Genomic DNA, 26627 nt, shown 5'->3' on the forward strand with positions numbered 1-26627 from the left:
AGCAAAATACTGCGGATGCTGGAATCTAAAATATAAACAGGAAATGCTGGAAAATCTCAGCAGGTCTAACAGCATCTGTGGAGAGAGAATAGAGGCACTGTTTCGCATCTGGATGACCCTTCTTTGAATTAGAATAACTTAGTTTGTTTTCTATCTTGATCCGCAGCTAGGTCCTAAAAGAAATGGAGAAAATACATCCAGAGCAGTAACCACATTGCCACGATCTGAATTTGCAAATCATTTATTTATGTTGGCCAACACTGATGCTGAAAAGTAGGCACTGTCAAAAGATACAGCTGCCTGAACTCTATTTTAAAATGATCTTATTTATTTAGACTCCGCTGAATATAATGCAAATGCCTCCATTTTGTCACACCTGTGCTTTTTTTCCTAAATGATTGGGCCCAAATAACACCTTCCAAATAATACAGTTGTTTGTATTGCACATCTGCACAGCTGCTTTCTGCTTTTTTTTCACACTCAGTCAAAACAAGCGGAAAGCTCTGCCTTGTGTCTATCAGAACCTGGGGGCTGCGGGCATGAAGTGGAGTGGTGCATCTCTCTCACCGCTGCCTTCTTGCTATTTCCCCAGCTGCCTGGCCAGGTTTCACTTCTTGGCTGTCTGAGAAGATAAAAGGCACAAGGGTGAGGTTGTGGTGCATGGAGTGGGTTGTGGGGGAAGGGGAAGGGGGTGGGGGTTGGGGGGGGGTGGAGATCAGAGGCTCCTGCATACACAATCTGTAGTCTGTAGATCAATATGGTGTAGGACGTGAGAAGGAGGATTAAGTATGAGGCTACTCTCATCTTTATTGGCTGAACCATCAGCAATGGATGTACTAATAATGGCCAGCACCGTCTCCTCCCCGAGAGTTAGGTAATGCAAGTGTGCATGTGCCACCCTCTGCCCCATCTTGCCCTGTGCCCTGTGTTCACTCATGCTTCTGACTGTGCTTCATATCTACCTGCAAGAGAGGCAGAGAGATACAAGCAAATATATGAATAAGGCCACTCAGCCTTGGGTCACTGTCTGTGTGGAGTTTGCCCATTCTCCCCTCTGCGTGGGTTTCCTCTGGGTACTCCGGTTTCCTCCCACAGTCTGAATGACGTGCTGGTTAGGTGCATTGGCCATGCTAAATTCTCCCTCAGTGTATCTGGAGGCGCCGGAGTGTGTCGACTAGAGGAATTTCACAGTCACTTCATTGCAGTGTTAATATAAGCCTTATTTGTGACTAATAAATAAACTTTCAACCTGCTCCTCAATTGAATAAGATCATGATTCATAACCTCAACTCCACATTTCCTGCCTACCCCCCGATAACCTTTCTGTCCCACGCTTATCAAGAATCGATCAACCTTTGCCTTAAAAATATTCAAAGACTCTTCCACTGTATTTTAAGGATGTGTGTTCCAATTCCAAAGACTCATAATCCTCTTAGAGGAAATATTTGTCCTCACCTGTCTTAAATGGGCGACCCCTATTTCTAGATCCATCCTGTTAAGGCCCCTCAGGATCTTTAATTTTTCAGTCAAGACACTTCTTACTCTTCTAAACTCCAACAGATACAAGTCTAGCTTATCTAACCTTTCATCATAAGACAACCTGCCCGTATGTGTCAGTGAGGATCATGCAATCTGATTGAGTGATATGGCTGCCATGGTTACATGACTGGAAATGTGTGAGAGCTGGATGATGTGGGGATGACGCTTGCAGCACCGCTAAAATATGAGAGAGGCAGTGGAGCATGTGAAAGTTGGTGCGAGATTTATTGATATTATTGGGGTGTGAATCATTGTCTCACGACTTAGACCCAATAAGTGCTACAACGTCCTTTAGCTGGATGAGTTAGCAATTGGTCTCCACAATTAACACCATCGTTGTTGCCATTCTGTGATTGATCAAAAGACAAACTGTTGATTACAGCACATATCGGACCCAGTGATACGGGAAGTATGGTGACACAGTGGTTAGCATTACTGTCTCACAGCGCCAGGGATCCGGGTTCAATTCCCACCTTGGGTGACTGTGTGGAGTTTGCATATTCTCTGTGTGGGTCTTCTCCGGGTGCTCCAGTTTCCCCCCATACTCCTGAGATGTGCAAGTTAGGTGGATTGGCCATGTTCAATATCCCTTCGTGTCAGGGAGATTAGCAGAGTAAATATGTGGAGTTACAGGATAATGTTTGGGTGGAATTGTTGTTGGTTCAGGCTTGATGGGCTGTAGGGATTCTATGATTATACTTCTACGATTAGATAAGACAATCCCATTTTTCTGGCTTCAAAGATCATGTTTTTGCAGACACTTGGTGCATAAATCACAAATGACATGTCCAAACAAGATTCATGTGGCACTAGCCTGCATGGCCCACGGAACAAAATTAAAGCTAATGGTACTTTTCAAATGTTAAACCATGCCAAAAATCACGTTCCCAGCAGGAGTTTTTGTGGAGCTCCATGATAACTGTTAGGTGGATAGGAATGGAGCGACGTTGTGGATTGATGATGTGTGAAATAGGTGTCCTAGTTGCCTATGTAAAGAATGCAGTTTATTAGCGTGAGACATGTAGAGACCTGTATAACCGATGAGATCAGGGCACAAACTGACATCCGATCATTCACAAAATGCAGGATATCCAATTCAGTGAACGGAGAAGGTGATTGGTTGTGGAGGAATGATTTTGAAACCAAAAGCATCACATCGGATCCAGAATGCAATCCTGTTCGGATGCCATGGTTAAAGCAACTCAGAATGAATTTGATGAACCCCTTTCATCATCTGCCAAAGACAATTTGATGAGTTAAAAACACTTCCATTGTGGTTAAAGGTACAATAAACTGAGCCACGTCAATGTGGAATTACCAGTGGTTTTTCTTTCCACATTTCAAATATATTCACCGGATAAGTTGGCCCACGATTTTGGAAGGACTTTTGGAGGCTTCAAAGGCGGATTTGTATATCAACATCTACAGTATCTAAAGTGAAACAAAAGCAGGTTGTTTCACCTTCATCTTTAACCCCCATGTCCAAATGAAGAATTCAATTGAAATGTTGAAACGTTGTGGTGAGCTTGTGTCCATTAGCTCTGAGATATAACTGTGACGATCAGATTTGGAAACCGATGTTGTTCTACTTATGTACCATATTACAGGAAATTTTGCTTTTCCTCAGCGGGGTTATTAAAGGAAGTTCATTTTTGAATGAACTTGGGCCATTTTGCAAACTAAATCTATGCTTAATTCAATTACTTTGTTCTTATAAATCGATTAAGTTCAGCATTAAATGTGCACTTTGTTATCTGTACGTTGCTTGACAACTTAAGTATTTCTAGTCCAAGAAGATCTTCAAGTTTCTATCAGTGCTCTGTATCTTTAAGAATGGTTTCACTTGTCCTATTTTTAGCTATCATAAATCATTCTTTGTTTTTCAAATTCTTTTAAAAGAATTGCTGCAGTAACAGGGAGGGAAGTCTTAAAATAGAGGAGCAGCACTTTATCTGAACCAGAAATTCTAGTCTGTGTTCTAAAATAAGACAAGATCTTTGACATGATTTTGATTTGCTTGTAGTTTGGAGCTATGAAACTTGCTGGGAAAATGTCATTGTGTCTCTGAAGAATGTATTATCTTCACACGTTGAAATCAGCCATGACAAGTTATAGATATCACAGCCTTGAAATTCACTTAGGCCAATTTTCAAACAAGTGGACCCCAGGGATGATCGAGATATTTGTCCCAGACGATTGCGAGGAATTAGTGCTTAGGCTCTGTCTTAAGTAATCAAGGTTAGCTGTCGGCGCCCAGTGCACCTTCACAATCGAATTCTGAGCCACTTGCCTTGCAGGTGATGGCACTGAAAGGAGTCCCATGGTGGGGTGCTGGTGCGAGGGAGGAGGCAGCAGCCAGCCCGAGTGCTATTAAGCTCGGGGAGCATTCCTACCCCTCCTGGTGCCACCTCAGCTTGCAAAGAAACTATTGGCTACGTCACATCCGCAAGGAGAAAAGCAGAAGCAGACTTAATGCCTGTGTGGTGAACCATCGTTGGTTCCCACTGGATAGTACTGAGCCAGGGTCTGGCCAGTACTACAAGGATGTACATATGTTACTGTTGGGTTGTGCTACTTGTTGCTGTTGGGGTTAGGGTGGGGTTGTTACATCTTTGTACTGTAGTGTTGTGGTACATCCCAGTCGGGCTCCGCCTCCTGGGAGAGGTATAAAAGTCCCTGCTCGGGCCGGGACCCCTTCAGTCTGGGATAGTGTATATAATTACTGGCTGCTTCATTACAGTAAATAAAAGCCTTTCATTTACCGAGCTCCTGGCCTCGTGTTTGAGAAGCGCATCAGCCTGCTTAGCCCAATTTCTCAGAAGCAGGGTCCTAAAGTTAGGCCTTTGATTAGCATATCCAATGGGCCTCTTGCCTACTTTAGGCTGCCTCTCCAGATGCCTGAATAATAGCCTGACCTGTTTACATCAGACGTTTTTGGGGTGCAGGATATTGTTCGCTGAAATTGGGTGCAACAAGGTCCAATTTTATTCCTATTATTTTGAGACTGGGATAAGAACTGCAATCATTGAATTCCTACGGTGCAGAAGGAGGGCATGCACCCATTGAGCCTGCATCGACAACAATCCCACCCAGGTCCTATCCCTGTATTTACCCTGCTAGTCCCCATGACATTAAGGGGGAATTTAGCATGGCCAGTCCACCTAACTGGAAAATCTTTGGACTATGGGAGGAAACTGGAGGAAACCCACGCAGACATGGGGAGAATGTGCAAACTCCACACACACAGTCACCCAAAGCCAGAATTGAACCCGGGTCCCTGGCGCTGTGAGGCAGCAGTGCTAACCACTGTGCCACCATGCTGCCCCTCAGGTCCTTTCCTGTTTCAGCTACTTGTATGTTTATATTATGTTTCTGTAGTTATCATCCTTAGAAATTTGTCATAAACATCCTATAAGAATCTCTGTGAAATCTGTTGGATTTCAGACATAGTAAAATACACAAAACATCCATGAAAGTCATTGGAGTTCAATTCTTCATTTTCTGTAGTTATATTGGCCTGGTGCCTGGTGTGGGTTAGCCTCACCTGATAATCGCCATGATATTTTGCATGGAATTTTCTAGTAGTGCAAGAGGGAGACAACAGAGAACCCTCCACTAGACATTTGGGATCTGAGTCAACTGGGCATGCAACTGTGTATCTCCTTAACCAATGAAGTTCTTTGATGGAGTAACGTGTGCTGTGGATAAAGGGGAACTTGTCGATGTACTGTACTTGGAATTCCGGAAGGCATTTGATAAGGTGCCACATCAATGGTTATTGTGGAAAACAAAAGCTTGTGGTGTAGAGGATAATATTAGCATGGATAGAAGATTGGCTGGCTTGCAGAAAACAGAGTAGGCATAAATGGGTCTTTTTCTGATTGTCAGCATGTAACAAGTGCAGTCCTGCACTGGTCTGTGTTGGGGACTCACCTTTTTACAATTTATATCAATGACTTGAAAGAGGAGAGCGAAGGCATGCTAGCTAAATTTGCAGATGACACAAATAAAGGTAGGAAAGTACGTTGTGATGGGACGTAAGGAGGTTGAAGACAGATATAGATGGGTTGAGTGAGTGGGCAACAATTTGGCAGATAGAACATAGAACATTACAGCGCAGTACAGGCCCTTCGGCCCTCGATGTTGCACCGACCTGTGAAACCAATCTAAAGCCCATCTAACCTACACTATTCCAATATCATCCATATGTTTATCCAATGACCATTTAAATGCCCTTAATGTTGGCGAGTCCACTACTGTTGCAGGCAGGGCATTCCACGCCCTTACTACTCTGAGTAAAGAACCTACCTCTGACATCCAAAGATGTGCGGGTTAGGTTGATTGGCCAGGTTAAAATTGCCCCCGAGATGCGTAGGTTAGAGGGATTAGCGGGTAAATATGTGGGGGTAGGGCCTGGGTGGGATTGTGGTCGGTGCAGACTCGATGGGCCGAATGGCCTCCTTCTGCACTGTAGGGTTTCTATGATTTCATCTTTCTATGATCTGTCCTATATCTATCACCCCTCAAATTAAAGCTATGTCCCCTCGTGCTAGCCATCACCATCCGAGGAAAAAGGCTCTCACTGTCCACCCTATCTAATCCTCTGATCATCTTGTATGCCTCTATTAAGTCACCACTTAACCACCACCTCTCTAACGAAAACAGCCTCGAGTCCCTCAGCCTTTCCTCATAAGACCTTCCCACCATTCCAGGCAACATCCTGGTAAATCTCCTCTGCACCCTTTCCAATGCTTCAACATCCTTCCTATAATGCGGCGACCAGAACTGTACGCAATACTCCAAGTGCGGCCACACCAGAGTTTTGTATAGCTGCAACATGACCTCATGGCTCCGAAACTCAATCCCTCTACCAATAAAAGCTAACACACCATACACCTTCTTAACAACCCTATCAACCTGGGTGCCAACTTTCAGGGATCTATGCACATGGACACCGAGATCTCTCTGCTCAGCCACACTACCAAGTATCTTACCATTAGCCCAGTACTCTGTATTCCTGTTACTCCTTCCAAAGTGAAGTATAATGATGGAGTATAATGGGAAAATGTGAAGTTGTTCACTATGGCAGGACGAATAAAAAGCATTACTTAAACGGAGAACAGCTGCAGAATTCTGAGGTGTAGAGGGATCTAGGTGTTTCAGTGCATGATTCACAAAAAGTTCGCATGAAGGTACAGCAAGTGATGAAGAAGGCTAATGAAATGCTATCCTTTATTACGAGAGGAATTGAACATTAGAGTAAGGATGTTATGCTTCAGTTATGTGTTTTCTAGCACATGCAGTAATTGCCAAGCCAGGTAATAGCTTCCATAGTGGCTAAATGGAGCTCTGAGTCTTCCGCTGAATCTTTTCACAGGGCAGTCTTCAATGATGCAGTCTGGGTTCACTGCAACCACTGGTGCCAATTTGATGCATAAAGGCCTTGGCCAGTGTGGAAATGGTTGAAGAGTGCCCAATGTTGGTATTGCGGGTTGAAGCCAGGTGGGAAGCTGCGGGATCTGTGATGAGGAAGTGGTTTTTAATAGAGGCATGCTGGTTCAATTGTTGTTACCACAGGGCCACTGTGACAGGGTCACTGCTGTTATTCCTTGACACTTTGGTCTTAGCCGCACAGGCTGGCGTGATGGGAGGCAAGCAGCAGGTGGATTGGTGTCACGGCAGGCTTGGGTTGATGGAAATCTTCTCCAGAAGCTTTCTTGTTGCGATCTCCCTCCTATGTGAGGTGGTGGGATGTTGCTTAGGACTGGGAGCCAGGGAAGTTGAGTTGATTGCAAGGTACCCACGATGACATGCATTATTGGGTTGAGCGGGGTATCTACGAGACTGGTATGGGATGAGTTGTACCGTACTGGTGCACAGCACTCTGCAATCGAGTGGAAGATGGTAGGAGCTGAGGTCCTTGAGGTTTGAACATCTACACCCCATGAAGAGGCAGCAAGTTTGCTGAGGAGGTTGTTTTGTATTTTGATTTTTGCAGTTGTCTTGCTCAGATGCTTTTTGTATGTCAGTGTTCAGCCAAGAGTAACACTAAAATATTTGGGATGTTGTTTGTGATTCAGGGTATTGGTGAGACCACTTCTTAAATACCGGGTGCATTTTTTGGTCTCCTTATTTAAGGAAGGGTGTAATTGTATTGGAGGTGGTTCAGAGGAGGTTTATTAGATTGATACTTAAAGAAACGTGGTTCTGCAGCTGTTCTCCGTTTAAGTAATGCTTTTTATTCGTCCTGCCATAGTGAACAACTTCACATTTTCCCATTATACTCCATCATTATACTTCACTTTGGAAGGAGTAACAGGAATACAGAGTACTGGGCTAATGGTAAGATACTTGGTAGTGTGGAAAGGTTGGACAGACTGGACCTGTTTCTACTGGAGCTTAGGCGTGTGAGGGGTGACTTGATTTAAGTGTAAAAGATCCTGAATGGTCTTGTCAACGTGGATGTGGAAAGGATGTTTCCTCTTGTGGGTGAATCCAGAACTAAGGGGCTCTGTTTTAAAATTAGGAGTTGCCCTTTTAGGACAGAGATGAGGAGGAATTTTTTCTCTTGTAAGTTGTGCAACTTTGGAACTCTGTCTCGGACGGTGGTGGAGATGGGGGTTATTGAATATTTTAAAGACAAAGATAGATATGTTATTATTCGACAAAGAAATCAAAAGTTACCTGGTATAAATGGGAATGTGGAATTCAAAACAACAGATCAGTCATGATCTTACTGAATGGCGGAACAGGCTCGAGGGGCCAAATGGCTTACTCCTGCATTTATTTTGTATGTTCATATGAATAGCATGAGGTTTGGAAAATGAAGAGTAAGTTAGAATGGGCGAATTCAATGTCAAATCAGGTACTGAGAAATAGAGGGGGTAAAATTTTGGTTTGAGAGAGAAGAATAAAAAGGTGCTGAGCAAAAAATAAAAATTTAGTTCATCTTATTTTCTATTAAAATACCAACAAGAAGTAAAACCTGAAGGAATGAGGCTCCACACTTATAATAGTTCACATTCAATGACAGAGAACTGAGGAGGTGCAGAGGAGATTCACCAGGACGCTGCCTGGGATGGAACATTTCAATTATGAAGAGAGGTTGGATAGGTTTGGGTTGTTCTTGTTGGAGCAGAGAAGACTGAGGGGTGACCTACTCGAGGTGTACAAGATTATGAGGGACATCAACAGAGTGGATAGGGAGCAGCTGTTGCCCTTAGTTAAAGGGTCAGTCACAAGGGGACATAGATTCAAGGTGGGGGATATGAGGGAAAAAGCTTTTACCCAGAGGGTGGTGATGGTCTGGAATGCGCTGCCGGAGAGGGTGGTGTAGGTGGGCTGCCTCACATCCTTTAAAAAGTATCTGGATGAGCACTTGACACATAACATTCAGGGATATGGGTCAAGTGGGGCTGATGGGATTAGATGGGAGTTCAGGTGTTTCTAATGTGTCGGTGCAGACTCGATGGGCTGAAGGGCCTCTTCTGCACTGTATGATTCTATGACTTGCAGTAATTATATCACTTGCCATGTCATTAAAAGGGTACAGAGTTAAGCTGTATCTACAGTACAAGTTCAGGAACCTCATGCCGTTCAATGCATCTGAAGTCAGGGGAATCAGACAGTCAGAGGCCATTTTTGAGAAGCTAACCATGGAGCAGTGCATCTACAATACCAGCTTCTTGATTTTCACACTTATAGTCTGACCTTGTTCAAAGTTGCTGTTGCTTTTGCACATGAAGAGCAGTAACAACTATTAAACTCACCATTATTCTGACGGAAATACTTCAGCCATATCTTCATGCAAAAATAATTTTGTGTATAAATTTGAAATTCTTGTCGATACAATCACTATATTCTTCTATTCATTGACCTGTTCGGATTCTTCACATGACAAACAAAGCACTAAGGTATTTGACTTGAATGCTGTGATGTACAGAGGGAGTGGCGGTGTCTAAAAATAAATGTGGATTGGTGATGTGTAAAAATAAACTCATTAAAAGTTGTCAGACCTGCTTCCTTATCGACAGAAGAATCTCATCGAACCAGAGCTCATTTTCACACGCCAACGTCCTTAAGTTTTATTTTTGGCTTGGCTGGTACCAGACTAAAGTTTTCCAGCGTACATGCACATTGCTGACAGTGCAGAACTGAAAAGCTCTCATTATTCACATGGGTGACTTGCAGAAGAAGAAACCTGATTGGAATTGTTAACGCAACTTGAAAAAGATATAGAAGATGGGAAAGGGTGGTTGGACTATTCTTGTTTCTGGTAGTCCTTCGAGTGGTTTGTGATTCATATTACAAGTATTTAGGGCAAAGGACTCCAATATTCTTCTTAGAGAACTTTGTTGCATTACTTAGAACTCTGCAGTTCATAGATAAACAATTACAATGAATAATAATGTTGAAAACTTTCCTCCAATTTGTGACAGATGGATTTAGATTATCTTTCTCGATCAATAAGAAAGCAGTGATGAGATTATTATCTTGTGTGCAAAATTCAAGCAACCAGAATAGAAACTGTTTAGTGAGGTGGGTAGCTCAGGCCCGCAGATCACATTTGGCCCGTAGGCCCAGATTGCATGTCACCAAGGTTAGTCATCCATGGTTGTGTGAAAGGAAAATTGTGTTTGATGATTCTGTTTAAGTTTTTGCGGGTGTTGACTAGCAGGGTACCAGTGAGGGAACCGATGGAAGTAGCATTCTTGGATATTCAGCATATTTTCAATGTGATGCCTTGCAGGAGGTTGTTACGTAAGATTTGGGTTTGTGGGATTGGGGATAGTATAAGAGCATGGATTGAGGACTGGTTAACAGACCGAAAAGACAATAGGCATGAATGTGACATTTTTGGGACGGCAGGGTGGAACTATTGGAGTAACACAAGTATCATTGCTTGGGCCTTGGCTATTTTCAATCTATATCAATGACTTAGACGAGAGCTGAAGAGAGGCTGCAAAGGAACATAGACCAGTTAAGTAATTGGGCTTGAGGGTGGCAGATAGAGTATTGTGGGGAAATGTGAAATTATCCATTTGGGTAGGAAAAATGTAAAAGCAAAATTTTTTAGAATTAAAGACAGAATTATTGATACTCGGGGAATTATGGGTCCTTATGCACAAAGTTAACATGCAAGCAATTAGGAAGGCAAATGGTTTGTGTTAGCTTTATTGCAAGGGGATTGTACTATCAGTAATGAAGTATTGTTACAATTTTATAAGGTCTCGGTGAGACTACATCTGGAGAACTATGTATAGCTTTGACCTTCTTACCTAAGGAAGGATATACTTTCACTATAAAGGGCACAATAAATGTTCAGTAGGTTGCTTCCTGGGCTGGAGGGCTGATCGATCAGGAAAGGTTCGGTGGAATGGACTTATGCTCTCCAAGGTTTAGAAGCAAGAAAAGATAATCTCATTAAAACATATAGAAGTCCTGTCCTCTTTTCTGACAGATCCAAGTTTCTGCTGGCAGTGGGAAATGGATGGGGCATGATGCTCATAGGAGCGAAACCCAAACTCAGCAAGGCTACTTGAACGGAACAAAAAAAAAACCTCTTGCCTGACTGCTTTGATTGACAGGCCATCAGGTGTAGGCTAGACAAAAAATTACCATCTGGTTGGGCAGTTTCAATAGAGTTCTTTGTTGACATTTCCTCATTCTTCATGAACGCTAGGTCGAATTTCAATGGATTTCATGAATGAGAGATTTTTTTCCCGACTTAACGACCCACCATAATAGCAAACGTTAGGCCCGTAGAATTCCACGTCATCTCGTGTTGTTTAAGAAAATGGATTGTCTCTGACAATTTTTAAAACTGACTAAACAATTAAATGCATTTATTTCTGTGTAGAATTGTTAACAGAAATTGAATAGTTGAAATGGCTGGCATAGTGGTTTGCACTGCTGCCTCACAGCGTCAGGGACCCGGGTACAATTTCTGGTTGGGTCATTGTCTGTGTGGAGTCTGCAAGTTCTCCCCGTGTCTGCATGGGTTTCCTCCGGGTGCTCTGGTTTCCTCCCATAGTTGAAAGATGTGTTGGTTAGGAGCATTGGCTATGCTAAATTCTCCCTCCGTGCACCCGAACAGACGCCGGAGCGTGGCGACTAGGGGATTTTCTCAGTAACTTCATTGCAGTGTTAATGTAAGCCTACTTGTGACACTAATAAATAAACTTAAAAGTCTGAAAAACCAAGCCAAACTGAGGAAGGGATGAAGAATCTGTAGTTGTAATGATGAAGTTACAGAAGTACAATGTAACTAATTAGAAAGTTTCATACTGCTGTTAAAAAGTACTGGGGAGGTGGGGGAGAGATGTTGTTTAAAGGGTTAACTGATGGCTTTGCTGATATATGATGTAGATGATGTTGTATCACTGACACCAGTCAGTCATGTGTTAGAATCTCAACAGAGAGGTTGGAATGATGCCTCGGAGCCACATGCCTACTCTGTAGTACCAATAACCAAGTGTTAAGCAGGTACCAGAGTATGCTAGAATCATGTCCCAGGCCTAGAGTCCGATATAGAAGAAGACACCTCACAATTGTCATTGTGTATTCTTACTCATTCTTACAAGATATTGAATTACTTATTAATAAGTCTAGGAGCAGTTCACAAATGGTTAATCAAAGAAACTATTCGGACAAAATTCTTTTTCACACTGAACATGAGGCATAAGGATAACCATCAGGGTTTTGACATTTGAAGCTTGAAATCCTTTGTTCCTTTTAGAGACATTGGCCAGAATTCTCCAGCCAGTCACATCTGCTGCTAGCGAGAATGGAGATTTTGGCACTCAGCCAAATCTCCATTCGCTTCAGCGGGACCGGAGAATTCCAACTATGGGTGAGGTCAGAGAATCCGGCCTTATAATGTGGCAGCCTCTCAGAGTTTTTTTTGGGAGTAGGGTTGATACTTGTTTACATTAGCAATATCTGGGTGGAATCAGCTGAAGGACTACAAAAGATTGGGCAATTTTAAATGTAAGTTCTCCCCAAGACCACTTGCGTTTTCTGTTCTCAGCAAAGGTTAACGCTGATTCACTGTTCAATTTGCCCAAATCAGGAGCCGCCCATAAGACTGGTCTTACCCCGGGTCAAAATTGGGATTTGAATGGTTACGGTAGGCCCTTCAAATTGAGTTAACTTTCTAAGCTTCAAGGGTGCTAATAGATCTTTCAAAATTTGTTTCAAATGAAAAGAATTGTAATTTATTACGCTTCTGACTACTGGATGCTAATGAAACTATTAAATAGTTCAGAATAGTATTTTTTCAGTTATTTAAAATCATGTTGCTCAAGACTGATCACACATTTTTTTAAAAAAAGGTTAATTTTAGTGATAGACCCACTTTCAGCTGTCGTGCACCTGTTAAGTGGGAAGAGGGAAAAACGATTACATGTTGTTGCCCTGCCCAATTGTGTCGGCTTGTGGAAGATTTTAATTCTGCAAATGAAGTTTTGCAGGAACTTGAACTTTAACCCGAGCAGCATAGTTTCATGTGCCTTTTCGGCACCAAGCACACCCAAAGCATTAACTTTTAACGAGGGAGTGACTTCATTTTGAGGGTGGGCTATAAAAAGGCAGTTTAAAATTACATTAAAATAGACAAGGAACAAAGATGTCTTTTGTTAAAGCAATCGGGAACGAAAGTTCAATTCATCTGAGACCTTGCTACACTTGCTCCAGACTGTTAGGCCATTGATATATCGCAAAATAATGAATTATATCTCAAGACGAAGCTCATTTTTACTGTTTACGGCACCCATTGATTTAGTGAATATTAATTAACTGCAAATTGTAACTTGTGAAGGTGCGTCACTTTTTATTCTATATTACTCAGTAACTTGGTCTGGGAATAATTTTGGTTATGGACCACAGTCAATTTAATTTATGTAGATCCAACTTATTTCATCTTTCATCTGGGAACAATGCAGAGCCTGCATATACGGCCATCAATCCATCTATCTCTGTAACATTTGCAAGTTGTGTATGCAACACACAATTTTACATATTCACTGTGTTTCCTGTCATTACAATTTTCCAATCATACTTTTGCTGTCAGCAGTCTTGCTCGAGTAAAATAGCAGTAAATCATGAATAACAAAAAAACTACCATTAATAAAAAATGCACAGGAAAGGTGAATCAATCTGTGCTTTTGCCCAGTAATTGAAATTTCTAGTTTCCAAAAGAAATTTTAAACATTTTTTTTTAAATATCCAAAAAAAATGCATGTTTTATGAGTTTGTACATTGTAATGCCGTCAGTGTAATTTGTTTCCCCCCCCAAGGCATCAAGCTGCCTTATAAACGTGGGCTTTAAATGGATATTTTTCTCCAGACCAGTTACCAAACACATCCTGTACATTTTGAGCAAATGGCAAAAAAAGGGAGCATAGTTAACAGTTAGGAGACTGCAAGTTACTTCCAGAAGACATGAGGCTGTAGGATGGGCAAATTCTTGATTTGATTTATTATTGTCTCATGTATTAGTATACAGTGAAAAGTATTGCTTCTTGCGCACTGTATAGACAAAGTATACCGTTCATAGAGAAGGAAAGGAGAGAGTGCAGAATATAGTGTTACAGTCCTAGCTAGGTTGTAGAGAAAGATCAGCTTAGTGCAAGGTAGGTCCATTCCCTGATGGCAGCAGGGAAGAAGCTGTTCTCGTGTCGGTTGGTACGTGTCCTCAGATTTTTGTATCTTTTTCCCGACGGGAGAAGGTGGAAGAGAGCATAGCCAGGGTGCGTGGGGTTCTTAATTATGCTGGCTGCTTTTCTGAGGCAGCGGGAAGTGTAGACAGAGTCAATGAATGGGAAGCTGGTTTGCGTGATGGATTGGTCTATATTCACGACCTTTTGTAGTTTCTTGTAATCTTGGGCAGAGCAGGAGCCATACCAAGCTGTGATGAAGACTATGAAAAGGTACATATCCCTTTTACTATAAATGTGAGAAATTAAATAATTCTGGAGCAGAATGAGTCCTTTTTCCATGGGTCTGATGAGCTCACTGTTTTAGTGGGGGGTATGTTCCCGTCCTGCCCGCCACGGGAATCGAAGCAGGGGGCTGGTGGTGTGAGGCGGACCATGCATTGAGCTCGGGCAGGATTTTCCAGTTTTGGGGTGAGCGTGGCTGGAAAATCCTGCCCTACGTCTTTCTCTCTAACTGTTATGCTCATACCTGGCTACTGAAGTTGTGTGTTCATAGCTGCTGGAATAACAGCTATGGGAAGGAGTTTATTGGGCCGTAAAATACAAGGTCATCAAGGAACAAAGCCTCTTGAATGAAAACTTCATTTCCATTGGTTGAAGTTTCATTGCTTCACATAAAAATAGATCATGTTGAATTGTCTTTGGATGCATTTTCATCACGTGTTCCAAAAAGCACACATTATTGGAACACTAACCCGAGGCATGGTGGTAAATTCATGGAAGTAGCTATTTAAATCCCTGTTTAACATGTGCACATGTTTGAAACAGAAGGCTATGATTAATCTTGCAATTAAGTTATCCAATTAAACAAGGAGCACAGATGGAAATGGCTTTTTTAATGTACTGACTGCAGGCCTACTAAAATCCATATGTCACATTGGTAGCATTTGTGCAAAATCTACATCATCTGCTGGTAAAGCAAGTTATTCTTCACCCCAGGGTAGCGATGAAGTGTCAGTGCATCAACATATATAGCTATGCCCAGCTGACTGGTACAGTCATATGTGCCAAGCTAGAAAACTAGAGTATATCACTGAACAATTTCACAAAAATTGACACAGCTCTGGAAAAGCTGATACATCAATGATAGCTTTGAAATTGAATCTCAAGATATGTGAAGGCAAGAAGTGGCGACTGTGGGACATGAGCCTGTCAGAATATAACCTGCATATATAAGCAACATTTGATCAAAAAGGAAAATTGGGTTAGCTGTGGTTCATCCCAGTGTCCTGGGCAGTATCATCTCCCATTCAGCATCTTATCATTATCCCATTGCTGTTTGTAGAACTTGCTGTGGACAAACTGACTGTTTCCTCTTCTAAGTTGCAGCAATAGCTACACTTTAGAAGCACTCACGGGATTGTAAAGTGCTTTGGGATGTCCTGATGCTGTGAAAGTCACTATGTAAATGCTACTCTTCCTTTCTTTTTTGTCTGTGTTGCCATAATCTGGAGTCACATGTAGGCCAGACTGGGTAAGGATGGTTGATTTCCTTCCCTAAAGGACATTAGTGAACCAGATTTTTATGACAATTGATAATGGTTTTGAGGTTATAATTAGACTTCTACTTGCAAATTTTTATTGAGTTCAAATTTCAATATCTGCCGTGGTGGGATTCGAACCCAGGTCCCCAGAGCATTACCCTGGGTCTCTGGATTACTAGTCCAGTGGCAATACCACTACGCCATTCCCCCTCATCTGTTTTAAATGGGTGACCCCTTATTCTGAGATAATATACAATGAGAGTCCAAGACTCTCCCACAAGGGGAGGTTGAGGCCAAAACGTTGTCTGATTTCAAGAAAAAATTATGCCACAGCAACGTGGTTGATTCTTAACTACCCTCTGAAATGACCTGGCAAGCCACTCGGTCCAACGGCAATTAGGGAAAGGCAACAAAGCTGGCCTTGCCAGTGCCATCCACCTCCCATGAAAGAATAAAGAAAATAAAATTGCGGCCTGTATGCTTTTGATGGACATAATGTGGCGTTCCTGTAAAATGTTGAGCAATATAATATTTCACTGTGCTGTTCACAAAATACTTAAATGTCATGAAGAAAATACACCGGAAGTAAAAATAAATGACGTACTTTACCGTAAGCAGAATATTTTCAAAAGTGTAGAATTAATTTTCAAAACCTTTTCAGATTATGTGTTTTCAGTGCATCAGATTCCACCTATGATGCCTGGAACATCATCCACCTTTTCACGCAGAGTGGATGAGCAATAAGTGCATCATTCACAACCTTTGAAAATTACTGTCACAATTAATAAGATGTAAGCATAAATTAAAATGACATTAAGGAAATTTTCTCAAGTACTTTATTGGTTTTTTTTCTCTTCCCCAATCCCGACACCCTTTTCCTCTGTAGAAAGAGACTATTCCAGCCTCTGTGAGAAGCAACCAATTGGAAGACTACTTTTCCGTCAGTTCTGCGAGGCGCAGCCTGAGCTTCAGCACTACATAAATTTTCTTGACTTAGTGGTAAGTTGGTTATGGAATTTGTTTCAAAGTAAGATAAAAATATTTGGGTGTTGTGCTTGGATATCTCCGTGCCCTGGTTAGACGAGGTCTGTTAATTGTTTTTTTACCCAGCTTCCACTTATCGTTGGGTGCAGAGATGGAGCAATTAATTGGGAAATTGCTTCAGAAGAAAATAAGGCCTTGAGAGGTCACGTGATCCACTCCACACCCGCTATTTATGTGCATCCCTGCACCCGATCATATTGTTAGGGTTTTTTGCCAAGTTTTGCTGCTAGAATATGTTTTAATTGAACTTTATATGAAATACTTCCAATCTTTCCTTCATGTTTAATTTGTAGGTTCAGCAGATTTATTGTAACGCAACATGTAAAGCAGGCCCTAAACCTAAACCTAGTTGTTTTGTAGAATCCCACTGTGCAGAAGGAGGCCATTCGACCCATCAAGTCTACACTGACCACAACCCTCTATCCCCATAACCCCACATATTAACCCTAGCTAGTCCCCCTGACAGTAAGGGGCAATTTAGCATGGCTAATCAACCTAACCCGCACATCTTTAGACTGTGGGAGGAAACCGGTGCACCTGGAGGAAACCCATGCAGACATGGGGAGAATGTGCAAACCCCACACAGACAGTGACCCGAGGCCAGAATTGAACCCGGTTCCCTGGCGCTGTAAGGCAGCAGTGCTAACCACTGTGCCACTGCACCGCCCCCGTGACAGCCTGATCAAATCTGGCAGAGACTGCCTGATGTACATATCCAATTGTATTTTGGGTACAACTGATATGGAGCTGTGTTGGATGCACTCCAGTATATTTTTTTCATTTTTGTCCTGGTATCTCCGCATTAGTTTTCCGCCATAAAAACTTCTCAGTCTGGAATTACTAACAGTAAGCATAAGATAAGAAAAAGATCAGCTCAGCTGGTCACGTTTTATGATCACTGAGTCAGAAGATTGTCAATTTGAGACCCGGCTCCAATTTGAAGACAAGGTTAAATTTTCTGGTGATGCTGCACTTTCAGTGAGATGTTAAACAAATCTCTGTGTTTTGCCGGCTCAGATGGGTGCTCAGGTCCCATGGCACTATTAAAGAACAAGAATTGAGGATGATTAAAGGCCAGTGTCCTCGCTATCGTTCCTCCCTCAGTCAACAGCACCAAAACACAAGCTAACTCTTCACTCATCTCATTGGTGTACAGATGTCTGACACAGGAGTGACTGTTACATTTGCCCACAGTCAAATTAAGTGCTTTGAGGGGCTTTGCTATGAGAAGGCACCGTCGTGTAAACACTAGTCTTGATTATTATACAGGTCTATTTATTCCATTTTACAAGTATTCAAAGTGAAGCTAAATCATATATTTGTATTTGTAAATTCATGAGCCATGGATACTATGAACCATATTGAAATTGTATTAAATGGGGTTTAATTGAAATTCAATATTCAATACCTTATCAGTTTCTTAATATTGACGTATTTACACAGGACAAATAATATTGCAAATTGATCATCGATCTAAACATAAATAGAAAGTTGCCTGGGTTTTAATATGTTGCCAAAAACAGTTCTAAAATTTAAAAATAATTGATTAATATCAATTTTGTGTACGCTAATGTTTTGTTTCACTTTAATATTAATTGTTAATTCCACATTTTTAAAACTTGTCACTTCAGTACTACAGTGTTCTGTGATCTAGTCAAAGTCAAGAAGTATTTTTGAAGTTTTTCCTTTTAATTCTTTCATGGGATGTGAGCATCTCTGGCAAGGTCAGCATTCGTTGCCCATCCCCATGGTTCTTGGCATGATGTTGGTGATGTGTCTGCTGTACACCATGTGGTGTAGGTACATCCAAAGTGCTGTTAGGTGGTTGGGGGAGGGGGGGGTTGGGAGTTCCAGCAACGGTGAAGGAACAACAGTATAGTTCCAAGTCAGGATGGTGTGTGGCTTGAAGGTGATGGTGTTTCTATGTGCTCTGCTGCCCTTGTTCTTCTAGATGATAAAGGTTGTGGGTGTGGAAGATGCTGCCAAAAAAGGCCTTGGTGAGCTGATGCAGTGCATTCTGTAGACGGTACACACTGCTGCCACTGTGCATCAGTGGCGGAGAATGAGCTTGTCCTGGTTGGTATTGGTTGGTATTGGGTTTCTTGAGTGTTGTCGGAGCTGCATTCATCCAGGCAGGTGGGCATTATTCCATCACACTCCTGACTTGTGCCTTGGCGATGATTTTGGGGAGTGGGGAGATGAATTACTCTCTGCAGCATTCTCAACACCTGCTCTGCTCTCGTAGCCACAACATCTACATGGCTGGTCAAGTTCAGTTTCTAATCAACAGTAACCCCCCAGGATGTTGATAGTGGGGAATTCAGCAATGGTAATGTCTTTGAATGCCAAGTGCAGATGGTTAGATTCTCCCTTATTTTCAATGGTCATTGAATTTGAAGAGCACGAATGTTACTTGCCACTTATCAGCCCAAGTCTGAATATTGTCTAGGTGTTGCTACATACGGGCATGGACTGCCTCTGTATCTGAGGAGTTGCGAATGGTATAAGGGAGAAAACATCAATACAATAAGTACTGAACAGAGTCATGATTAAGGGAAAGAATATTGAAAAAAGGAAAATAGTAAAGGCGGCACTGCTGCCCCACAGCACCAGGGATCCAGGTTCAATTCCAGCTTTGGGACACTGTCTGTGTGGAGTTTGCACTTTCTCCCCGTGTCTGCGTGGGTTTCCTCCGGGTGCTCCGGTTTCCTCCCACGGTCAGAAAATGTGCGGGTTAGGTTGATTGGCCATGTTTAATTGACCCTGGTGTCATTTGGATTAGCAGGGTAAATGTGTGGTGTTACGGGAATAGGGCCTGGGTGGGATTGTGGTCGGTACAGACACGATGGGCCTAATGGCCGCCTCCTGTACTATAGGATTCTATGCATAAGCAACATTGGATGCAATTGAAATTATGGTGCAAGCTAAATGCATACTATATGGGAAAGGTTAATATCAAAACTTAGACTTTGAGATTAGGGTAGATAGAAGATGGATTAGTGTACAAAATAAATACTCCCAAGAACGTTCAGAACTTTAAGACTCCAAGATCTATCTGTCTGCTCAGAGTATTTGATTACACCATGTTCTCTTCATACGTAACCTAGATAAACTTCCCTCCTCAATCACGGCCAAGACCTCAAGATTCAGGAAAGTAGGAGGAAGGAAAATACGATGTATCATTTTCCTGTGAGCATTAATTTGGCACATCATTAACTTGAAAGCACTTCAGTAGATTTTAACGAAAATTCAAAATGGCTATATGCAACTTATGGCTTTGTTTGATTTTAACCAGACTTAAATGCTAAATGTTAACAATGAGGCCATAATTAACGTGAGCATTAGAACTCGTATACAGCCAAATCAAACCCGATTTAAAGGACAGATAAATTGAAGAGCATTATGAATATTTCAGTTGGTTTATAGTTACACTTTTAGATCTTTGTGGACTTTATTGTGGCACTTACATTTTTACTTGGATTCCATTCTCAACAATGTTTGATCCTGCCCACGCGGTGCAATTTGCGGCAGAGGCGAAGGTGGCCTGCCGTTAACTGGCAGCAGAATCTTCCAGTCCACTGCTGTCAGAGTTTTCCTATTGTTTGCACCCTCCGTAGCTGGGATACCCCAGGGTGGGGGGTTCACCATCGGCACAACTGAAAGACCAAGAGCTATTTATTATAGCACTTTGTTATAGCTTTTGGGGCTAAAGGATAATGGGGGGAAGGGGGGATCAGGCTATTGAATTTGATGATCAGCCATAATCAAAATGAATGGTGGAACAAGCTCGAAGGGCCGAATGGCCTATTCCTGCTTCTAGTTTCTATGTTTCTACCCCACCAGTGGGAATGGCTGGAAAATTTTGGATATGTCTTTTTTGTGGCCAATTTATATTAACTTAGCATTTCTGCAATACACTATGTCAATTTTAATGCAAAATTATTTCTATCCCGATTCTTAATACTGCATGAGGTGAAAATCAAATGGTGGGTTGATTTTATTTTCCCCCCTGGAACCACTTCCTTCTGACGTGCTGGCACAGCGGTGGGAGCCTTGCGCACATCCAGTTGTATACTCTGGCATATTTTGCTGGTGTTTCAGCATCATCCAGTGGTGGGGAGCAGGGTAGGATTTTGAATTTTGTTCTGATAGCTTATATATATACTAGGTTAGTTTGAGGCAACACTGTTAGATTCATGGCACATGCCAGGGAAATTGGATCAAGGATTTGCTTTGGTGGCAGTGTAACTTCATCTAAGTTATCACTCTTAAGTGTACAACATGAGCAGTTCTTGTTAAATAATGATGCACAAGCTCTTGAAAAATGCCAATGTCTCAAAGTAACAATGCAGCGCCACCATCGTGAAAGCCCCAACTTATAGCACAGTTTGAAAGCAGAAGTGGAAAAGACCCTGCATGGGAGGGTTTGAGGCAGTGTGGAAGGAGCTCAGGGCTGCACTCAAGGTTCATTTCATGGGGCACCCTCTAACTGCTTAGAGTCACAACGTTGAAATGGAGTCAGGGTTGAGAGAAAGGAGCAAGACTTCCTTGAGAAGGTGCAATGGGAGCCATTGCTTTTCATTGTGCTTTAACGAGAGACTGCAGGAGTCACTGGCTCCTGTTGCTTCATTTGAGCTTTAACAGAGAGCTTTGTGAAAATGGAAAATGCAGACAGCCAGTAAGCAAGCTGCTGCATAACCACCTGATCATCAATGAAGCCTCCAATGTGCTCTCTCCAATTGGCATGGATCACAGGTCAAAGGGCATCAGGTCATTGCTGAAGGTCAGGTTGAGCTTAATCAGCAAACCGGATCGGAGAGTGCAGAGCACCTTTGTTGAGGTGGCACATCTAAGATTGCGTCCAAACCTCTCCCACCCTTTGTGGAATTAGGATGTCGAGCATCAGGGTTGGCATTGTGGTCGCCTGGATCTGTGAGTTTGTGTTTCAGCTGCAAGGATGTATTGGGGAAATGTCCATAGCACAGACACGGCTGTAGGGCAAGACTCCCGAACTCAAAAGTGGTTCAACCTAATAATTTAACTTTTAGCACCAAATTCACACTTTATTTGCTTCATTCAAATTATAATACACATATTTTCAGTATTTAAAAATATGTCCTTGAATTTTCAGGTTGCGGTTGTGTCAATTGTTATAGCTAGCTATTCAGATTTCTGGACCTTTGACTTTGATATTTAAACATTGATGTTAAAGCAGCAATTGCAGCCCTCATCGTCCCTTCAACGATCACAGTGAAAACAATATGGCTCAAAATGGGCAATGTAAAGAACATAAGAAACGGGAATAGGCCACACAGCCTGTCGAAGCTGCTTTGCTATTCAATAGGATACTGACTGATTTGGACTTCAACTCCACTTTCCCGTCTGCTTTTGATTCCCAGAGAGATCCAGCAACCTGTCCATCTCAGCCGTGAAAATACTCAACAACGGAACATTTACAACCCTCTGGGGTAGAAAATTCCAAAGATTCCCAACCCTTTGAGTGAAGATGTTTCTCCTCACCTCAGTCATAAATCATCACCCCTCCTTATCCTGACATTCTTGCCCCGATGTTCAAGATTCCCTAGTGAGGGAAAACAATCCCATCAGGCAGCGGGTTTAGCAGCGGCCGGGAGCGTAAAATTCGGAGAGGGGCCTGAAACTGGAATCGCGCCAGCGGGATTTCCTGCTGATCCGTGTCGGAGATGCCATTCGCACGCATTACCATGTCATGAATGCTCTTTAGCAATGCTACGCGGTGGAATCATATTCCCTCTCCCATTTACGCACTACACCAGCAGGATATCAAACCTGTTTAAATCACAGCTGCTTACAAATGTGCAACCGATGGCAAGACTTCCTTGAGAAGGTGCAATGGGAGCCATTGCTTTTCATTGTGCTTTAACGAGAGACTGCAGGAGTCACTGGCTCCTGTTGCTTCATTTGAGCTTTAACAGAGAGCTTTGTGAAAATGGAAAATGCAGACAACCAATAGCAAGCTGCTGCATAACCACCTGATCATCAATGAAGCCTCCAATGTGCTCTCTCCAATTGGCATGGATCACAGGTCAAAGGGCATCAGGTCATTGCTGAAGGTCAGGTTGAGCTTAACATAAGAACATAAGAAATAGGAGCAGGAGTAGGCCATCTGGCCCTTCAAGCCTGCCCCGCCATTCAACAAGATCATGGCTGATCTGAAGCGAATCAGTTCCACTTACCCGCCTGCTCCCCATATCCCCTTATCGATCAATAATCGATCAGCTTAATCAGCAAACTGGATCAGAGAGTGCAGAGCACCTTTGTTGAGGTGGCACATCTAAGGTTGCGTCCAAACCTCTCCCACCCTTTGTGGAATTAGGATGTCGAGCATCAGGGTTGGCATTGTGGTCGCCTGGATCTGTGAGTTTGTGTTTCAGCTGCAAGGATGTATTAGGGAAATGTTCGTAGCACAGACACGGCTGTAGGGCAAGACATTGTCTTTCTGTTTGGGAGTGTGAGGTCTGCTATATTTGTCCAGTGTTAATTACTTGGTTGTGTCTATCAGTTCACAGGGAGGGATATAGAATATTGGAGCCTGTGCTCAATGCTGCTTTCTGGATGGCCACCGCACTTCGTCTCTGAAAGGGAAAATTCTGCCCTTGGTGTCTACACTGTCAATCCAGTTCAAAACAATGAGATCACCTCTCATTCTTCAGAACTCCAGAGAATATAGATCCAGTTTACACAGGCACACAGCATAGGATAACTCTCTCACCTCGGGGATCAGTCTAGTGAACCTTTGCTGTCCTGCCTCCAATGCAAGTATATCCTTCCTTATGTGAAGACCAAAATTGCATACACTATTCTCGTGCAGTCTCACTAAAGCCCTATACAACTCCAGCTAGACTTCTTCACTCTTGTACTCCAAACCCCCTGCAATAAAAGCCAACATGCCATTTGTCTTCCTAATTGCACGCTGCACCTGCACACTAACTATGTGTTCCTTGTACGGGTATACCCAAGTCTCTCTGGACATCAATGTTTACAAGTTTCACACCTTTAAATAAAATCTGCTTTTCCATTCTTATTACCAAAGTGAATAATCGCACACTTCTTTGTGTTATTCTCCATCTGCCACCTTGTTGCCTGCCCACTCATGTAACCTGTCTGGATCACTTTACAGCCTCTTTATGTCCTCCTCAGAGCTTGCATTCCCACCTGACTTTGTATTGTGATTAATCTCTGTCTCTTCATCTAAGTCATTGATGTATAGTAGATTGTAACTAGCTGGGGCCCCAGCACTGATCCATGCGTCACTCTATTAATCACAATCTGCCAACTTAAAATTGTCCCACTTATCCCTGTCCTTTTCTTCCTGTCTATTAATCAATTCGTTGCCTATGCTAGTATGTTACCCCCAACTCCATGAGCCCATAGCTTGTGCATTATTGAGTGTCACTTTCTCTTATGCCTTTTGGAAATCCAAGTACACTGCACATACTGATTCTCCTTCATCTATCCTACTAGTTACACCCTCAAAAAAACACTAAATATATTTGTCCAACACTGTTTCCCTTTAAGAAAACCATGTCGACTTTGGCTGATCACACTATTTTCTAAGTGCATTAAGATTTCCTGAGTATAGATTCCAGCACTTTCCTGACAACTGATGTGTGGGAACTATGGGCCAGTTAACCAGTTTTCTGTCTCCCTCCTTTCTTGAATTGTGAAGGGAAGATAGATTTCTCCTTCTACGTTGGGTCAGAGAAATTTTCCATTGTGCCCACATTCTGCTGCTAAAAGTGTTTGTCGATACACATCATCTGGTAGTTTTGCTCCTCACTTTGCCCAGTTCCCAGTTGGTGTTATTAAATCATTGCCCCACACCCCTTTGTGATGCGTGATGAGTTTTAACTGGGGGATCATGAGGAACAGATTCCCTGTATATCCTATCTTCGGCATGGTGGCACAATGGTTTGTGCTGCTGCCTCACAGCACCAGGGACCCGGGTTCAATTCCCGGCTTGGGTCACTATCTGTATGGAGTTTGCATGTTCTCCCCGTGTCTGCGTGGGTTTCCTCCAGGTGCTCCGGTTTCCTCCCACAGTCTGAAGATGTGCGGGTCAGGTGCTTTGGCCATGCTAAATTGCTCCTTAGTGTCAAGGGATTAGCGGGGTAAATATGTGGGGTTACGGGGATAAGGCCTAGGTGGGATTGTTGTCAGTGCAGACTCGATGAGCTGAATGGCCTCCTTCTGCACTGTAGGGTTTCTATGATTCTTGCTGAAAAGAGATGAATGGACTGGTAAGATCTATTTGGAGTGAAGGATAAAGGGATTTTATGTCTCATCTCTTAACCCAAAATGCACTTTTATACCAGGAAAACCAATACTTCTTTACCTCCATTTAAAATAAATAATGTTTGCATACATTAATCATAGAATCGCGACAGTGCAGGAGGAGGCCGTTCGGCCCATCAATCCCACCCAGGCCCTATCACCATAACCCCGCACATTTACCCTGCTAATCCCCCTGACACTCAGGGACAATTTAGCATGGCCATTCAACCTAACCCACACATCTTTGGACGATGGGAGGAAACTCACGCAGACACGGGGGAGAACGTGCAAACTCCACACACACCCAAGCCGGGAATCGAACCCAGGTCCCTGGTGCTGTGAGGCAGCAGTGCTAACCACTGTGCCGCCATACCATGTTCCATAGTATTTCTCAATCCGGGAACTGAAGTAATGCTGGTATCTTTCTGCTGCATGTTTCGTGTCCTGATTGGGAAAAGTATCTCAGCTGCTCAGGAAACATAAATGATTATTATTGATGAATCTTTCTGGGGATAGATTGAAACCATATTGAATGCTGGCATTTAGTACCTTGAGTTATACCCTATGTTGAGCCACAGCAATGAGGTATGGACAAAAAAATACAATATTGCAGTCAGAGTTCCAAAAGATTCTGTCTGCTGTTCGAAAATATGATGAGATCGATAGTGATTGTGTTTTGAAATCCTACTCCGTATTGTGATGACGAAAATAGAAGTAAGTTTGCATTTTGGTTGAAATTATTGTTCCAAATATTTAAATTTCTGTAGATACACTCAGCCTCTGTTTGCTATTAACTTAGTCTCTGCCCCACATGGAAAAAAATGATATTAAACCTTTGCTTTGTTATTCTTGTAATCCATCGAGGCTTGTGGACTTGATTTAGATTGGCATATTTTCTCACTCGGGTATTTCTGAAGTTTCCATTATTTCTAAGGAATTTATAAAGTAAATCCAGGTGAAAAACTGTTAACTGAGACAGCGTTGTTAATTAACTTTACCTTGGCAGTCGCCTGTAAGCGTAATTTAATGTGGCACAGTTCACTCTTCACCAAACTAAAGGCTATGTAAGGGTTAATGCTCTTTGAATGAACCAGTTTGCAATCTGACGCTGTGCCAAGTTCTAATGACTCACATATGGAGCCTTAATTTTGACCAAATTATTTGTTTAAGACTCTTGGGAGTATGCACTCAGTGCAGTTTAGCATTAGACAAATGCATAAGGATGCAACAGCCCAGTGATTGAAATACGGCAACTGTTTTCAGTCGTAGACTTCTGTCTTTGTCAGTGTGTGTCTCTCTCTCACACGTTTCTGCCTCTGTCTTGTGAGGTCTCTCACTATCTTGTACTCTTTCTCAGGTTTGTTCAGTTTGCCTCTGGCTTTCATTTCTGTTTCTGTCCCTGCTCCTGTATATCTATCTCTATCTATCCACACTGCCCCCCCACCCACCCTCGCAACCTTGCGTCTCAATCTTTCTTTGCCTCCAGCATTCTCGCACACTCTGGGTGGAATTTAATTGTCACCATATTGGA

At 42.5% G+C, this 26627-nt stretch overlaps 1 protein-coding gene across 3 annotated transcripts in view; it reads left to right on the forward strand.

Moving 5' to 3' along the window:
* Positions 1–26627, forward strand: part of LOC144500429 (U6 snRNA-associated Sm-like protein LSm1) — a 317623-nt gene that overhangs the window by 162133 nt on the left and 128863 nt on the right. For all 3 annotated transcript variants that reach the window (XM_078223322.1, XM_078223321.1, XM_078223324.1), the window contains exon 3: positions 16626–16738. In XM_078223322.1, the coding sequence (XP_078079448.1) occupies positions 16626–16738 (113 nt within the window). The remainder of the gene's footprint in view (positions 1–16625; positions 16739–26627) is intronic.

Source organism: Mustelus asterias, chromosome 11 (assembly GCF_964213995.1).
Source record: "Mustelus asterias chromosome 11, sMusAst1.hap1.1, whole genome shotgun sequence".
Lineage (NCBI taxonomy): Eukaryota > Metazoa > Chordata > Chondrichthyes > Carcharhiniformes > Triakidae > Mustelus > Mustelus asterias.